This window comes from Globicephala melas, chromosome 15 (assembly GCF_963455315.2).
Source record: "Globicephala melas chromosome 15, mGloMel1.2, whole genome shotgun sequence".
NCBI classification, from domain to species: Eukaryota; Metazoa; Chordata; class Mammalia; order Artiodactyla; family Delphinidae; genus Globicephala; species Globicephala melas.
This window is the reverse complement of record NC_083328.1, coordinates 20,343,240-20,360,140: the sequence shown is the minus strand read 5'-3', so window position 1 is coordinate 20,360,140 and position 16,901 is coordinate 20,343,240. Positions and strand designations below refer to the sequence as shown.

The following is a 16,901-nucleotide window of genomic DNA, read 5'->3' as shown; positions in this document are numbered from 1 at the left end:
ACTAGAGAGTCTGGAACCTGGCATAGTGAGGGTAACTACAGCAACAACCATCTCAAACCTAGCTCAACTCCCGTCAACCGGAAGGAACGGTCTACCCATTTCCAGGGATCAAAATTACTGCGTCAGCCTCTATTGTTGTATCTACTGGACACAAGATCTCCAGCTTTCACCCCAAACTAACAAAGCGTACAAAAAAGCAAGAAGGAACAACTACTGTGAAAAGGGAATGCAACATAAGTAATGGTAGTGAGACCTTGTTTCTTCAGCATCTGGTAAGCATCTCGGATCTTGATGTCTTCTGGAAACCACACTGTCCAACTGAAGAGTATTTCAATGACTCTTCCTTTAACTTTTTCTGTGGTCCAGGAGCCTAGGTACTGAAAAAGGAAAGGGAATTACAGAGCTGGAAGGGACTTGGTGAGACGGGAGGGAAGGCGGCAAGACGTAACCTTTAGAGAATGACACAGCTGTTGAGAATACGACATAAACTGGTTAGAACCGATTAGGCCCAAGATGGTGTAAGATTTGGCTTCCAGTAGACCTTGAACTTCAGTATATGCTCATTGTAATACATTAGCTAAACGACACACCCACAGGTGCCATGACCGTTCAGAGGCTGACCATAGAAGGCCAGAAAGTGAGCGGTGGCCCAATTCCTGGAAATCTCTGCCCCTTCCCCAAATCAGCTGGAATAATCCTCCCACTCGTTAGCCAATGAAATCACCCAACCCATAAAAACTAACCACCCCATATTTCAGGACTGCTCTCACCTTTTGAGACATTCTACCTTTGGAATGTATATCTCTCTAAATAAATCTGTTTTCCCACTTAGTTCTCGGGGCAGAGCCACCTTGCCTGCGCACTTGTATCCCTCACAGGCGTCCTATATTAATAAATCTACTTCTTGCCTATCACTTTGCCTCTTGCTGAACTCCTTCTGTGCAGAGACATAATGAACCTGAGCTTCAGTAAGTCCTGACACCAGGTGATTGATTTTAATTAAAAGACACTGGGTTTGGGACTTCCCTGGTGGCGCAGTGGTTGAGAGTCCGCCTGCCAATGCAAGGAACACGGATTCGAGCCCTGGTCCAGGAAGATCCCACATGCCGCGGAGCAACTAATCCCATGCGCCACAACTACTGAGCCTGTGCTCGGGAGCCTGCAAGCCACAATTACTGAGCCCGCATGCCACAACTACTGGAGCCCGCACACCTAGTGCCCGTGCTCTACAACAGGAGAAGCCACCGCAATGACAAGACCGCGCACCGCAACCAAGAGTAGCCCCCGCTCGCCACAACTAGAGAAAACTGGTGCGCAAGAACGATGACCCAATGCAGCTGAAAATAAACTAATTAATTAATAATAATGATAAAAAAAAAAGACAGTGGGTTTGAGTCCCAGCCTGTGCATTCAAGTCCCAATCTGAGCTTTGGCTGGGTTCAAATCCCATCCTAGTTGTGCAGTTTCATTAGTAGACTGCCCAGCCCACACTATCACTAAAGAGATGGCCGCTGAGACCCAGAGAAGTGAGCTGCCCAAGGCTGGTAGAGCTGAGGCACAGCTAGAAGACGAATTACCTGGCACCCATTTCCAGGGCTCTTTCTGGGTTTCAAAGAATCAACCTATAAAGCCACTAAAATTAAATCCTACCATATACTGGCCTAGGTTAGAGCCACTGGGGACACTCATTATCTGACAGTGGCAAGTCTAGAATAAAAATGTATTTGGAATGAAAATAAGGTAAAGTGAAAGGAATTGCTGAAACTTAAATGTTTTGAAGAAATAAAATATATATATACATATATATGTATATATATATTTGTGTCTATATATATATATATGTATATATATATATTGACCCTTGTCCTCAGTTCCTCCTGGCACAGAATTTCAAAGACCCTAGGAATTTCCTAAGTGACAGGAACGTCTTTTGTTATTTACAATGAGCCCCCATGGACCATACCTGAGTTTCTGCTAAACACTCCTGGTGGGCACTTAGTTTCAAGGGAGGGATTGACCATGTGATTAGAGGGTTGGAACTTTCAGCCCTATCCTGACCTCCCCAAGAGGAGAGGGAGGCTGGAGACTGAGTTCAATAACATGGCCAGTGATTAAATTAATCATGCCCACATGATTCCAGATAAAAACTCCGAAACAACCAGGTCCAGAGAGCCTTCTGGTTGAACACATGGATGTGCTGGGAGGGTGGTATGCTCAGGTTCCACAGGAGAGGGCATGGAAGCTCTGCTCCCCCTTCACCCCCAAGACCTTCGCCTATGTATCTCTTGCATTTACATCCTTTACAGTAAAAGAATATTAGTAAGTATAGTGCTTTCCTGTGTTCTGTGAATCTTTCTAGTGAATGACGGAACCTGGCAGAGGCGGTCAGAGGAAGCTCTGAACTTGTAGTTGGTCGGGCAGAAGTGCAAGTAGCTTGGGCATCCCCGAGACTTATGACTGGTGTCTGAGGTAGGTGTAGTCTAGGTAGGACTGAGCTCCTAACCTGTAGGGTCTGTCCTAACTTTGAGTACTTATTTTCAGAAATGAATTAAATCACAGGACACCCAGCTGGTATCAGAATTGCTGGGAAGCAGCAAAGGAAGGTTCCACCAATGTTAGTTACCCGAGAATGGTGTTGCTAAGACACAGGAGAAAAGCTACAGAAGACAAGGAAAGAAGGAAACTTAAAGCTACACCCAACATGTCTTGTTATCTCTACCAGGAAACCTGTGCCCACCAGCTAGGCCCCTCTGTGCTCGCCCCTCTAGGCCACCTGTCTACAAGGCCATTTTTAAAGGGAGAATTTGAAAATGCTAACCATCAAAGGGTGGGGATCAGCTGATGACCATGACCATCATCCTACACCTTGGAGAGGAAAGCTTTCACCTCTGAGCTCTCACAAACCTGGGACAGCCTGGCAGGTTCTATCCATGAGCAGGTCTGCCTCTGGACCAAGAAGTGTGACAGGAGTTTGAAACCTGGGGTGCATGCAGAACAGTGAGCGAAGCCAAGCCCAGGGTACTCACCTTTGGGGACAACACTTTGATGAGCTCGTTCAGGAAGCGGAACTTGGCCACCTCATTGTGGAACTTCTCCCCACAGTGGTTCACACACACCTCCAGCACCTGTGCAGACACAGGACCCCCATGAGAAGGCGAAACCATTGGCTCCAGGGCTCATTTCAAACCTGGTAAGTATTTGCTGAAATCATGGCTCAAGACTGAGGACACTAAAGACTGGGAGAAAGGGTGACACTTTTAGATTAAGAAAAAAAAGAACCTGTTTGCTCTTGTTGTAACTGACAGGTTTGTGCCCAGGAAATAGCTCAGTGGGGTACTCTGAGGTCACCCCACCTTTTTTTTCTTTTTTTTAAAAAAATAGTTATTTATTTATTTGGCTGTGCCAGGTCCTAGCTGTGGCCTGCGGGATGTTCGTTGCCATGTGCTGGATCTTTGTTGTGACGTGTGGGATCTTTTAGTTGCAGCATGCGGGATCTTCTAGTTGCGGCATGTGGGATCCAGTTCCCCGACCAGGGATCGAACCCCAGCCCCCTGCATTGGGAGCGTGGAGCCCCAACTGCTGGACCACCAGGGAATTCCCTCACCCCACCTTTTAAGGAGACCCTTTGGGCAGGTGAAAGCAGTCAGAGAATCACTTCCTTCTTTCTCCTTAGAGGCGGAAATCGGACGTGGAATACCCAAGAACTGTTAAACTACGGGCTACCTACTGGCACTTGAGTGACAAATTGCGCCTGTAAATGTCTTCTTTGTCCACAATCTTGTTTAACGTTTCAAATCAGTCACCAATATTGAAAAATTCAGAGAATTCATATATTTAAAAATCTAGATTCCCAGTTTCTCTTAAACAGAAGTCCTAGCAACACTGGGCCCAAACTCACGCCTGGCAACAGCCAGCAGGTCCTGCACTGTAGCTGCCCTCTTTAGACTGGGCATGGGCTCTCCAGTTCCTTGGTCCCCACCCAGCAGCTCATTCACTTATGTTACCAATCTGGCCCTGTGGGACTTGACCTTGCCAGCCCGGGTCTAAAAAGGGCAAAAAGAAATAAAGCCTTCCTTTCCTTCTCGCAAAGCGGGCTCAGTACTACTCTCCAGAAACAGATCTAGAATGGGGCGATCTGAGCCCGGAACTCCCTCCAGCCTGCTTTCTCAAGGCCAGTGAAGGCGAACTTCTCAGAGCCTCTTCCCCACAGAAACGCTAGCCTCAGGACAGGAGAGCTTAGGCTAAGGGGCAAGCCGAACTCACCGTTAAGGCATAAAGAGCTTCTTTCTCTTGTGGAGACTGGATCTTGTGGGCCAGTAGCCAAGGTGCATGGGTTGAGCTAAGGGAAAACAAAGACACCTGGACTCTGGGCGGAGAGGAACACACCAGTCTGGCTGAGCACACCCAGTAAAGTCCCCTCTCCTCCAGGAGCTCGGGTCCCAGAGCAGAGGTGGGATGTGACTGCACACGGCCAGGCATGAGCCCCTGAAGGCGGCCGACTCCCACCCACCCTTCTCATAGCTACACTTCCAGGGCACACCATCCTCTCCCCAGTCAACCCACCCCTACAACTTCCAGACCTGTGAGTAACGTGGTCGTGAGCAGCACAGACCTTGTCTGTCATATGACAACTGCTCAGTTAACACTAGAGCAGAAAATGTGATCAACCTTCTTGCTCGTTTCAAAATGAATATTCAGCAACATGGAGATAAAACATCCGGATGACTGACTCATTTCTTAAGTTCCTATCCAGATACTTTAGAAACCAAATTCAACAAAATCTTACCCCTTTTCCCCCTGCTGTTCCTTAAGAAAGACTGCATTTAAATTATGGAGAACACACTGATCTTTCACATTGCTGCGTACCCTAGCTACATTCTGTCCCTAACATTCAGAGACCTCCTCAGGAGCAGTGTTTCATAACACTATTTAAAATGTATTAAGTAGCTGCCAGTTACAAACCGACTATTTGTTTTTTAGAAAACCACATGAATTTGCTATTTCTAGAAAAATAATGTACTCAGTAGGTCACGGAGGGAGAAAAAAACGAAACAACAATCTATGCTACGTGAAACAATCCTGAGAAACAAAGGCATGCACAGTCTGAGGTGCCCCCAAAGTCAAGCACGTGTGTGAAGTCACCTTACCCACTGGGATCAGTGTTCACTTGGTCACAGAAATTCTGAATAGCTGACCAATCCTGTTCTGACATGCTTGGGTCTGTGGCTTTATCTGTCAAGGAAATAAAAAATAAAATTAAAGTATAATAAAGAGAAACAAACACCTCTCCACACCACTAGCCCCCCAAATATGACAACAGCCAAGGACTGTGACATAACCTCTAGGGGATCAGACCCAGGGAGCAGACAGCTGAAAGGGACAGGGGCCTGTACTCATCATCACTGTCAGGCACAGTGTCTGGCCCATGATACGGCCTCAGCGACTGTTTGCTGACTGAATGAACAGCTCAACTGGTTAACACGCTACTGTCCTGAAAGGGGCTCCATTCCCAGTGCAGGGGATGGCCTGTGTGCACCTTCTTCATGCCCGTGTCAGGACTCCCCCACTTTGGCCCTGCAATGAGGACGGGCTTGGGCCAGCATCTGGGCGTGGGCCAGAACCTGTAAGCTTCTTAGCCATGTGACAGGAAGACTAGAACATACAATGAAGCCCTGAGCGGCTCCCACCATATCCTCAAAGTAACAGGCCTAAATCTGAGCCTCCTTTTTCTGAAATCTCCTGACCATCCTAAGTAAGAAGCTTCTCCACATGTCAGCGGCTTATCCAGTCTGACAAGAGGACCTCCTTGTCTTCACTCCTCAAAATGCTATTTCTCTCTGCTACCATACACATGGCCAAGGAACCCAGATCTAGTCACGCTAGGGTCTCCCCCATTGGAACATTCATATTCGGATGAAATATGAGGACACGGAGCATGAAGAGCACGAGGGCACAGCCAGGAGCAGGAGATACCTGGAGAAAGAGGGATTGTCAGAAGGCCTAATGTTGAGACCATGCTCCACGGAAGGGAGGGGCAATCCTTGACTTCCTGGAATAAGGGGTTGTGTGTATCCTTCCTGGTGCTTGACGGTAGCAGCTTCCTCCTCTCCTCCCACTGCTGCTGCCAGAATCCGCAGCCAGCAACCCAACAAGGATGCCCATTCCACACGCCCCGCCCGCAGACTGAACCAGGCCACATTCTCACAAAGGAGTTGCTGAGACTGTCTTCATCCTGCCCTTTCATAACATTTCCCTTACTCCCCACTGTCCAGCCTGTCCTGGCCTACCTGGCTCTCCAGTGAAATATCTTACTGGTCCTGACAGAGAAGCTCTTTCAAGCTCTGCAAATAAGTAATTCTTACGGTCACATCTCTGACACTATTCCTCTTGCCTGAACGTCCACTTCTCTCCTCTCAAAATCCTATCCATTCTTCAAGGCCACTCTGAATTTCCGTCTCCTCTCAAAACCCTCCTCCCACTGCTCCAGCCCCTACTAATTCTCCTCCCTTCTGATCACTTAAGACTACACAGTCATCCAGAGTTTAACTTTTCCAGACAGCAGTCACATTTATGTCACGCAGAAGTCATGTGCCCCACAGCTCAACCATGAGATTCAGAGGACAGGTACTCAATCCCCCATCTTCCCACCCACCAACTCCATCCTAAGTGAAAAAAGACAACAAAGGAGAGCAAAGGAATTAGATGATCAATTCCCATATGCCCCTCACCTTTTTCCTCCTCAAAGCTCTTTCCCTATGTTCCATCTCTCAAAATGCCGTTCACCTTTCGAGTCCCAATTCAAATGCCACTTCATAAAGACTTTCTTAATCTTTCTATCTCCCACCCCCACAAAACAGAAGCCATCCCTTTCTTCTCAGAAGGCCCACATCTTATCTGCTCTTTCAGGATGGGGATCTCCAGCTCCATCCCTTACTAGTTACATGTCCTTGGGCTCTCTGAGCCTCAGTTTCCTCAACTATAAAATAAGGAAAATAGTACCCTCCTCATGGGATAGCCATGAGATTTTTAAAAGACAGTGTCTAAAGTACTCAGTATAGCAGCAACCATTAAGTAATCAATAAAAGATAGCTAATCTTATAACAGTCTCTGTCTATACTTTAGTATGTACACATGACTTATTACACTTAAACTTCAAAAGTTTATTCAAAATGAAGGCAGAGGGACTTCCCTGGTGGTCCAGTGGGTAAGACTCCATGCTCCCAATGCAGGGGGCCCGGGTTCAATCCCTGGTGGGGGGACTAGATCCTGCATGCATGCCACAACTAAGAAGTCTGCATGCCGCAACTAAAGATCCCACATGCCGCAATGAAGATCCCGCATGCCGCAACTAAGACACAGCAGAGCCTAAATAAATAAATATTTAAAAAAAAAAGTTGGTAGCAACATATTCAGTAAATGTTAAAAAAAAAAAACGAAGGCAGGGGCTTCCCTGGTGGCGCAGTGGTTGAGAGTCCGCCTGTTGATGCAGGGGACACGGGTTCGTGCCCCGGTCCAGGAGGATCCCACATGCCGCGGAGCGGCTGGGCCCGTGAGCCATGGCCGCTGAGCCTGCGCGTCCGGAGCCTGTGCTCCGCAACTGGAGAGGCCACAACAGTGAGAGGCCCGCGTACCGCAAAAAAAAAAAAAAAAAAAAAAAAAAAACGAAGGCAGAAGCCATATGTTTCCGTGCTTAGTACAATGCCATACCCATAGGCACAAAATAATTACTCATGAAATAAACTTAAGGCAGTGATTTCCAGAGAGTCTGATTAAGGAGATCTGACTCATCTAAGATAATTCTTTACCCTTTAAGCTTCATTAAGTTTCACTTCACTACAAGGTCAAGCTTGACACCTAAAAGGCATTCAGACCTCAACACTTGACTCTACGCCCTAGTGGCAGAGAAGAGCAGGCAGGACCCCAATTCACCATGCAGAATCCAGCTCTCTCCCTCCTCCCCTACTGCCAGGTCACCAGTTTTTCCAAAGAAAGGAAGGAAAAAACCTCTAAGGTTAAATAATGTTCTAAACCCTTAACCAAGGCAAAGCAGCAAAAAGATCTATAAAGTGTAAGTTATTTTATTTGCTATATCTCATATGACAAGGATTCCCTCAAGGTTTTTCATAGCTCCCAAATAATAGCAATAATAGTAATAGCTGCCCTCCCACCCCGCTTTGTTTTTGCTGTGGGTCAGACATGATGCTGAGTGTTTTCCAAGCATCCTTTCCTGTAAACCTCAGAACAACTGAAGTTGGTACTATTACCTCACCACTGAAGAAACCTGCCCAGCCACAAAGCTAGAAAATGGCAAAAATTCAATCCCAGGTCTGCCTGATTCCAGGGCCCAAATGTTTCTCAGGGTTAAGTCTTCAGTTCCTTGGCAAAGGCAGGGCCTCTTTTGGGAACTAGCTTCCTTGACTTTCTTACCACTAAGTTATCAGCTCCCTAAGGCAGGAGGAAGGTCGGTCTCATTCACCTTCCCATCTCCAGCACCCAGAATAGTCATCAGCATGGACATCTACTAATGAATGAAGGATTCATCTTTTACTATGCAGAGTCTGGCCAGTTGGCTGCACATACTGCTGACACCGGGAGATGGCTATTCCAGTTCTGAACTAACTGGATCTCTGAACACCTAATTCCACCCTGCCAAGCTATTTCAGTGGCTTTGAGCAGCTCTAGAGAAAATGACCCCCAGAGGACCAGTAGCTCGGTCTGATCAGCCCAGAGCAACCGTCCACGTCTGTTTGACTCCAATTTGCCCCAAGGAGTGGCTAGGAGTCAGACAGGGCCTGGCCAGGTAAAAACTCAAAAAACTTCTACTCTGGGACTTCCCTGGTGGCACAGTGATTAAGACTCCATGCTCCCAATGCAGGGGGCCCAGGTTCCATCCCTGGTCAGGGAACTAGATCCCACATGTATGCCGCAGCTAAGAAGTCCGCATGCTGCAACAAAGTTCCCGCATGCTACAATGAAGACCCTGCGTGATGCAACTAAGAAGCCCGCGAGCTGCAGCTAAGACCCAGCGCAATCAAATAAAATTAATTAATTAATTAATTTTTTTAAAAAAACAAAACCCTGGGCTTCCCTGGTGGCGCAGTGGTTGAGAGTCCGCCTGCCGATGCAGGCGACACGGGTTCGTGCCCGGGTCCGGGAAGATCCCACATGCCGCGGAGCGGCTAGGCCCGTGAGCCATGGCCGCTGAGCCTGCGCGTCCGGAGCCTGTGCTCCACAATGGGAGAGGCCACAACAGTGAGAGGCCCGTGTACTGCAAAAAAAAACACAAAAAAACACTCTACTTTGCTTCACCTATCACCGCCCCATCAAGAACGGCTATCACTGGCTTCCCTGGTGGTGCAGTGGTTAAGAATCCGCCTGCCAATGCAGGAGACACAGGCTCGAGCCCTGGTCCAGGAAGATCCCACGTGCCGCGGAGCAACTAAGCCCATGCACCACAACTACTGAAGCCCGTACACCCTAGAGCCCGTGCGCTGCAACAAGAGAAGCCACCGCAATGAGAAGCCTGCGCACCACAACGAAGAGTAGCCCCCGTTCGCTGCAACTGAGAAAGCCCACATGCTGCAACGAAGACCCAATGCAGCCATAAATAAATAAATTAATTAAATTAAATAAAAGCATTTATCTCATCACAAATGCCTTTATCATTAAAAAGAATGGCTATCCTGGGCACCAAGGTGGTTTATTTAGCTGGCACTCGGGCAGGACAAATATAGGACTACTGCCATATATTTGCTTAATAAAAGCACTGTCTGTATGTATTTCAAGTCTGCTACAGCAGGGGTCCCCAACCTCCGGGTGGACCTTACTGGGTCTCAGCCTGTAAAGAACTGGGCCACACAGCAGGAGGTGAGCAGCGGGCTAGAGAGCAAAGCCTCATCTGCCGCTCCCCCATCGCTGGCATTACCTCCTGAAGCATCCACCCACCCCCAGCCCCCCTTTACTCCCCCGTCTGTGGAAAAACCGTCTTCCACGAAACCAGTCCCTGGTGCCAAAAAGGTTGGGGACCGCTGTGCTACAGGGTGAGAGGTATTAAGAAAACAGCTGAGGGGGACTTCCCTGGTGGTCCAGTGGTTAAGACTCTGTACTTCCACCGCAGCGAAGATCCTGCATGCCATGCAGTTCAGCACGGTGCACTCACCCACCAAAAAAATTTTTTTAAAAAGAAAGATTGAAAAAAAAAAGAAGAAGGAGGAAAGAAAACAGCTGAGCCCTCCACCTGTGAATGAAATGATTCATCTTTTTTTGGCCATGCTGTGGGTTTGTGGGATCTTAGTTCCCCGACCAGGGATCGAACCCTGGCCACAGCAATGAAAGCATTGAGTCCTAACCCCGGGACCATCAGGGAATTCCCTGAAATGGTTCATCTAACAGTGACTAATTCAAAAGTCAAATCATCTCACATCAGCTGCCACCCAACCACCAGGGTCATGACCCTGGCGCTAGAGCAGCCTGTGCTAGTAAAGGGAGCCCTGAGGCTGTGGGGAGCACTCACTTTGAGAACACTTAGAACTCAGCCCCGTAGCAGTGCTCACTGCATGGGGGAATCCTACATGGGGTACACATCGACCCCCATATCCAGCAATCATTCAATTAAGCACACGCTGAAAGCCCAAGCAAGACCCGCCACAGGAATGACCTACGCTTGGGCTCCAGGATAACCCTTGAGAAGCTGGGAGAGTATAAATAGAGCCACTCCCATCCCCAAAGGAGGCATGAAAGCGAGGCTAGGGGACAGGACTTTTCACCTGGGAGTAGGTCCGAGTGGAAGAAGAGAGAGATTTACTGAGCAGCCTGCCTTACCTTTACTTAAGCTACTGCCTCCTTGGCAGCACTACCAGAGCTAGAGACCAGGAGGCCCCAGGGCTGCTGTTAATAGCCCAAGACTCCCAGCAACCCGAAGTGTCCACTATCAAGGAACAGAGCATAGCACCCCAAGGAATGGGGCACATGAGGCGGTTCATTAACAAGAAGGAGGCAGCTCTAAATGCAGTCATGTGGAACAATGCCCAAAATAAACTAAGTGGGGTAAGAAAAGCAGCAAAATGCCCAGAAGCTGCTACTTTTGTTTCTTTTTTTCATTCTTGAGATGTTTATTAAAATAATACATTCAGGGGAAAAAAATCAATACAATTGTATACATCATTACTGAAAACTGTATACCATCATACAAGAAAGGATTTTATTTTGGGAAATCGATTCGTAATTTATGGCAAGTTTTACTTTCAGAAATAAAACCACAAAACAACACAATCTAATTCAATCTTAAAGGCTGGCATGCTGAGCAAGGAATGTTCGTATTCTTTGTAGGAGCTCCTTCTTTACACCGTCAGGTACCAGGGCTCTGCCTTTCGGTGTGACTTCAGCTACCAAGTCATCAACAGTAACGTGTTCTAGTCCTTTTTCTTTTTCTTTTTCTTTTTTGCAGTACGCAGGCCTCTCACCGTTGTGGCCTCCCCCGCTCACGGGCCCAGCCGCTCCGTGGCATGTGGGATCCTCCCAGACCGGGGCACGAACCCGTGTCCCCTGCATCGGCAGATGGACTCTCAACTGCGCCACCAGGGAAGCCCTAGTCCTTTTTCTTTAATTACCTCTTTACAGTGTGCCTTCAACTGATCCTTCCAGCCACATTCAATTAATTTGGCTCTCAGCAACTCTTTGAGGCGTTCTCTTTCTCCAGTTTCTATCAACTTTTGGTTAATGGCTGCTCTCATCTGCGCATCTTTGTTCATCTTGCTAACCACACTCTTCAGCTGCCTGGACCTAGACCCTCAGTAGCTTGCGCACCAAAGCACACAGAAAGCTAGCACACCTGCTACTTGTATTTTTAAAGCATGAACTTCTGCTGAAACAGCTTCCTAGGTCTGACGTTTTTCTTTTCTTTTTTGGTAACACAACATGAGTTAGTCTCTGCCACTCCCAACTAAGAAGACTAATGATAATAATAGCCAACACTGTGTGCCAGGCAGTATCCTGAGCGCTTCACATGTACTAACTCCTCTTAAGCCCCGAGACGGACAGGGTATTACATTCCGATCTTAGAGGCACAGCTGCCTTGCCTGCTGAGGTAAGACCTGCCAGTGAGCTGAGCTCGGCAGTCCCCAGACCCCCCCAGAGTGACTTCCTTCTCCATCCAGTCCAGACTCACGGTGCTTTCCTTCAACGACACTCCTGTCCTTGCCCCACCACCAGCCCTTCTACCCCTTGTCCTCCCACGTAGCACCTCCACTGCGCCCCAGCCCCCCAGAAGTCTGGTTTACACAGTTCACTTTCTCTGCCCTATGGAGGGGCGGGGGCGGGGAGGTGCAAGTCCCACAACCACGAAGATTACAAGATACATTTCTGCAGTCCACTCCACACTCCAGAGCCCAAACTCAGAGGATCTCAGGCGGGGAGGGGAGAGGTGAGTCTGCCCTCTCTGCCAGGGCACATCTGGTAACGTCTGGAGGCATTTTTGGTTGTCGAGACTGGGGAGTGGGTGTGTGCTGTTGGTACAGGTTCTAGCCCTACCTGAACAACTGGAAGATCTCACAACTCTGGGACCACACTGGCTGGCCTAAAACAGCTGGAGCTTCAGGACCCCCTCCTTGAGCAGCCAAGGTTCCCTTTTTCTCCCCCACCTGTGTCGGCCGCTAGCTGGCCTCTAACTCGGCCCACTTGATTTTGCAACTCCACTGCCTCCTAGTCAACCACCTTCTGTCCCCACCATTTAGCACTAAGGTATTTCAGTAACCTTTTAGTCGCCAAATTCGAAGTTCCCCCTCCTCCTTCCTCCTCCTACTCTCTCTCTCAGCAGCAAAACCACCTACCAACTACATCCACCTGCAGCTCCCCACCGTCCAAGCTTCCCCCTCCACGCCCAGCCTGTAGCCTCCGCCTTCTGTCTCCAGGCTGCTTTTCCCACCTGCTTCATCCATGTTGAGATTCTCCATGCTCCATCTGCAAACCTCTACTCTTCCTAACGGGCACAGCCTCCCTGAACAAGCTCACTGCCAATGAACTGAAGGTCCCAAGTTGACCTCCAGCTCTTACCCTCTCTGGAGCCAACCAACTGCCCAGAGAGGTTCTCTTTGTGCCACAAGCACCTCAAACTCCACAAGTCAACAAGTGAGATATCTGTAACCAACCAGTTACCTGAGCCTGAAACCTGGGATCCATCCTAAACGCCTCCTGGTCTCTGGCCTCTATTCTAATGCATCAAACCTGCTGATTGTACTAGCTAATTATTTCTACTCTCCATCCCAATACCTTTGTCCTATTTCACCCCCGACACACTACCAGAAGAGCTTTTCATCTACTCTCTCTGCCTGACCTCCCCAATCCCTATCCAATTCGTCTCTTCTCACGGCTGCAGGTGATGCCTTTAACAAGTGTACTTGATCAGAGTCCCAGGCTGAAAACGCCAACATCCTCTCCCCTACTGCATCAGGGATAAACTGAACTCCTTGCTGCAACATACAAGACCCTTGAAGATCTCACCCCAATTAGCAGTGCAGCCTCTTTATGCTTTGCACTCCTGCAGTAATGACCTCCTTCTTCCCAGAATGCTCCACACCCTCCTGTTCCCCCAGCTTTTGCACATGCAGTTTCCTGCATCTGAAACGCTGTCGCCTCCATTGTCCACTCAAATGCTATGTCCCCTGAGACAATGCCCAGGTAAACAAACCCAACTCCCACCACCGCACTTTAAACCCGGCTCCCTCCCAATCTTCAGTTAATGTAACAAAGTGCTGTTATTGTCGGCTTGTACCACCCACTTAAAAATGTCTTTGTGAGCAAGGACCCTGTGTTACGCATCTCAGTACTCCCAGCACCCAGCAGAGCCCAATACAAGGAGCATATGCTTCATTCTCTTGGAATTTCGAGTCCCCACCGGTAACGTAGGAACAAAAACGACTCTTAACGACTGCCGTGAGTCTTCCAGGAGACAATACACATAAGAAACCCGGCCGCAACCAACATGCACAAGAGGTGTAAAGGGCTTGTTTTGACATTAAAGTCGGCAGCCAGAGACAGCTCCTTCCCAGAGGATGGGTATGTTGCACAACTGAGGAAGTCGAAAGGTCCCCATCTGTAAAACGAGGTTAAAAACAGAAGCTGTCTCTTGGGGTCGTAATGAGGATTAACAGTGGCTGAAATGCTTTTCAGCACAGTGCTTGGCATAAAAGCAAAGCTCAATAAACCTTAGCCATTATGTTGTTAACAGTGTTTATGCACCGCAACTGGGAGAGGTTGGGAGGAGGAGGGGGAGCAGGGCGCCCAGCCTCGGGTTCGCAGCCCTGGCGGATTCCTGGGACTCCTCTCGGGGCCTCCCCGCGGCGATCCTCCCACCCGCGCCGGGCCCAGCCCGCCTCCCCGGGCGCCGGCCTCCCCGCGGCCACCTGTCCGGCCGCCGGTCTCAGAAGAAAGGCCCAGGGAGGCGGGAAGCCAGGCCTCACGTGGGGCGCTGGGCCCGCGCCGAGGGGCGGCCCTGGCTACTCACTGAGCCACAGCTCCAGCGCCGCCGCCGGCCCCGGGGGCCCCTCGGCCGACTCGGCCCCCGCCGCGGCCCCGGCCCCCGCCGCCACCGCCGTCGCCGTCGCCGCCATAGGCCTAGCCCCGCAGCCGAGGCCGCGGCCGCCCCTGCCCTTCAGCCGCCGGCGTCTGGAGTGTTCCTGGGCTGCCGACGCGGCAGGCGAGGGTCGGCACGTGATGGGACGGGGCCTGTGGCGCCTCGCCCACACACCAGGCCCCGCCTCCGCGCAGGCCCCGGCCCGGGGGTGCCGCCTCCCCGACAGCCCTCCTCCACGCGCGGGTCGGGCTCGCGGACTGGTCTTGCAGACCCGCAGCCAGGTCAAAGTTGGTCAAGCCGACCTCGCAAGGCCTGCCAGATGAACTAGAGGACGCCCCGTTAAATTTGAGTCTCAGGTAACGAATTCTTCTAGCATTTTTATTCCGGACGGTCTTTATGGACCATCACCTCCTTCCATACTTGGCTTTATTTTCTCCGTAACACATTACACCATGAGCGTGCTAGATATTTACTTACTGTGTCAAAGGGTAATTGCCCCCCCCCAAAAAGTCATGGTTCTCATGCATTGTAAAATGAACGCGTGTTAAATATTTTAACTCTAATTAAACGAGAGAACCAAGCGGATGTCATAATCCGTTCAAAAGGGAAGTCAGAAAAAGGGCAAGTTTATACAGAATAAACGAATGTTGGAACAGATGTGCAGGTGGACACAAAACTAGCTCAGAATTAATTTGCATTTTAAAATTTTTATTATTATTATTATTTTGGCCACGCCATGGGGCTTGCGGGATTTTAGTTCCCCGACCAGGGAAGCACGGAGTCCTAACCACTGGACCGCCAGAGAATTCCCCAATTTGCCTGTTTACAGGCAAGAATTATTTGCGTTGCTCTCAGTTATCTACAGCTAAGAGTGTAAGACATCTCTGAGGCAGTGAAAGGAAGGATAGGAACTGGAAAGGTGTGCTCTCTAGACAACGTGTAATTTTCCTTGGAAGCACACATTATACTCAATTACCTGCTTCACCCCACTAATATAAGCAGGAATTTTGTACACTTTTATGTCCCCAATACCTAGGATAGTGCCTGGCACACCAGTGCCAATACATATTTGTTGAATGGCCAGATGAACAGTGGAAGCAGTAAGAGGTAGCTACAGGATTTTAGGTCCCATCCCTACCCCAAATAAACGCACGGTCTAAGTTTAAATGTACATTTGCTGTGCTATTTCAGCTGCAAAATAAGTCCAGACACACATCTCCATCTGACAGATTGCTGCCTTCTATTTGGAAGTTATCCGACTGAACTCCTCCCTGTGTGCCAGGTTCTTTTACAGTTGTTACCTGTCTTAGTAAACTTGGGCTGCTATAAAAAATACCACAGACTGGTTGGCCTAAACAACAGACATTTATTTCTCACTGGAGGCTGGGAAGTCCAAGATCAAGGTGCTACTGATGGGTTCCTGGTGACAATCTGCTTCCAGGTTTGTAGAGGGCTTTCTTGCTGTGTTCACAGGGTGGAGAGAGAGACAGCTCTGATATCTTCCTCTTATCGGGGGACTAATCCCATCCTGAGGGCCCCACCCTCAGCACCACATCTAAACCTAATTACCTGCCACAGCCCTACATCAAATACCATCACATGGAGATAAGCGCTTCAGCGTGTGAATTTGAATTTTAAGGGGACACGTTCAGTCTGTAACATTATTCATGTTTGGGAAATTTTGTATGAAATCAGTGAAAACTAAGCATTGTTTACAGCAGCCCTTCTGTGTTATCTGATTTTGGTTCCTTGGGAATTATTTTACCTCTCTGTAAACTGTAAATAACTGAAAGCAATGGAAAATTATTCTTGTCTATAGACATGCAAATGATTCTGTCCCAGGAAGACACAAAAAAAAAAACAACAACAAAAACCAGCAACAGAAATTGGGTAAATAACCAGACATTGGACTTTGTTTTTCTGAATTTCTGAATTTTATTTTATTTTTTATTTATTTATTTTTTTCAGTACATGGGCTTCTCACTGCTGTGGCCTCTCCCATTGCGGAGCACAGGCTCCGGACGTGCAGGCTTAGCAGTCACGGCTCACGGGCCCAGCCACTCTGCGGCATGTGGGATCTTCCCGGACCGGGGTACGAACCCGTGTCCCCTGCATCGGCAGGTGGACTCTCAACCACTGTGCCACCAGGGAAGCCCTGAATTTTGTTTTTTTATACAGCAGGTTCTTATTAGTTATCCATTTAATACATATTAGTGTAGATATGTCAATCCCAATCTCCCAATTCATCACACCACCACCACCTCCCCTCCCCGCCACTTTCCCCCCTTGGTGTCCATACGTTTGTTCTCTACATCTGTCAGACATTGGACAT

The 16,901-nt window shown here is 48.9% G+C and overlaps 2 protein-coding genes across 5 annotated transcripts in view; both read right to left on the bottom strand.

Moving 5' to 3' along the window:
• The window catches only part of GGA2 (golgi associated, gamma adaptin ear containing, ARF binding protein 2), a 31,029-nt gene extending 16,198 nt beyond the window's left edge, over positions 1-14,831 (bottom strand). The window contains exons 1-6 of one of the 4 annotated variants that reach the window (XM_070043599.1): positions 14,501-14,831; positions 13,892-14,089; positions 5,148-5,232; positions 4,264-4,339; positions 3,027-3,125; positions 254-377 (exon numbers count right to left, since the gene is read on the bottom strand). In XM_070043599.1, the coding sequence (XP_069899700.1) occupies positions 254-377; positions 3,027-3,125; positions 4,264-4,339; positions 5,148-5,232; positions 13,892-14,089; positions 14,501-14,606 (688 nt within the window). In that variant the 5' untranslated portion in view covers positions 14,607-14,831. Of the gene's footprint in view, positions 1-253; positions 378-3,026; positions 3,126-4,263; positions 4,340-5,147; positions 5,233-5,973; positions 6,032-13,891; positions 14,090-14,500 lie in introns of those variants that run through there. The other 3 variants (XM_070043600.1, XM_030871482.3, XM_060284647.2) reach the window with 3 other exon arrangements.
• LOC115861099 (transcription and mRNA export factor ENY2-like) lies at positions 11,141-13,538 on the bottom strand. Its single transcript, XM_060285158.1, has 2 exons — positions 11,570-13,538; positions 11,141-11,417 (listed from the first exon to the last, which is right to left on the bottom strand). Exons 1-2 carry the CDS (start codon positions 11,748-11,750, stop codon positions 11,284-11,286), a joined length of 315 nt encoding a protein of 104 aa, XP_060141141.1. The 5' UTR covers positions 11,751-13,538; the 3' UTR covers positions 11,141-11,283.
• Positions 14,832-16,901: the final 2,070 nt, after the last annotated feature.

Bases quoted from the DNA above. Each gene is read 5' to 3' on its own strand.
- LOC115861099 (XM_060285158.1), bottom strand. From the start codon at position 11,750: ATGAACAAAGATGCGCAGATGAGAGCAGCCATTAACCAAAAGTTGATA. The intron at 11,418-11,569 runs GTTGAGAGTCCA...AAAAAGAAAAAG, and splicing joins AGGGCTTCCCTGGTGGCGCA to GACTAGAACACGTTACTGTT.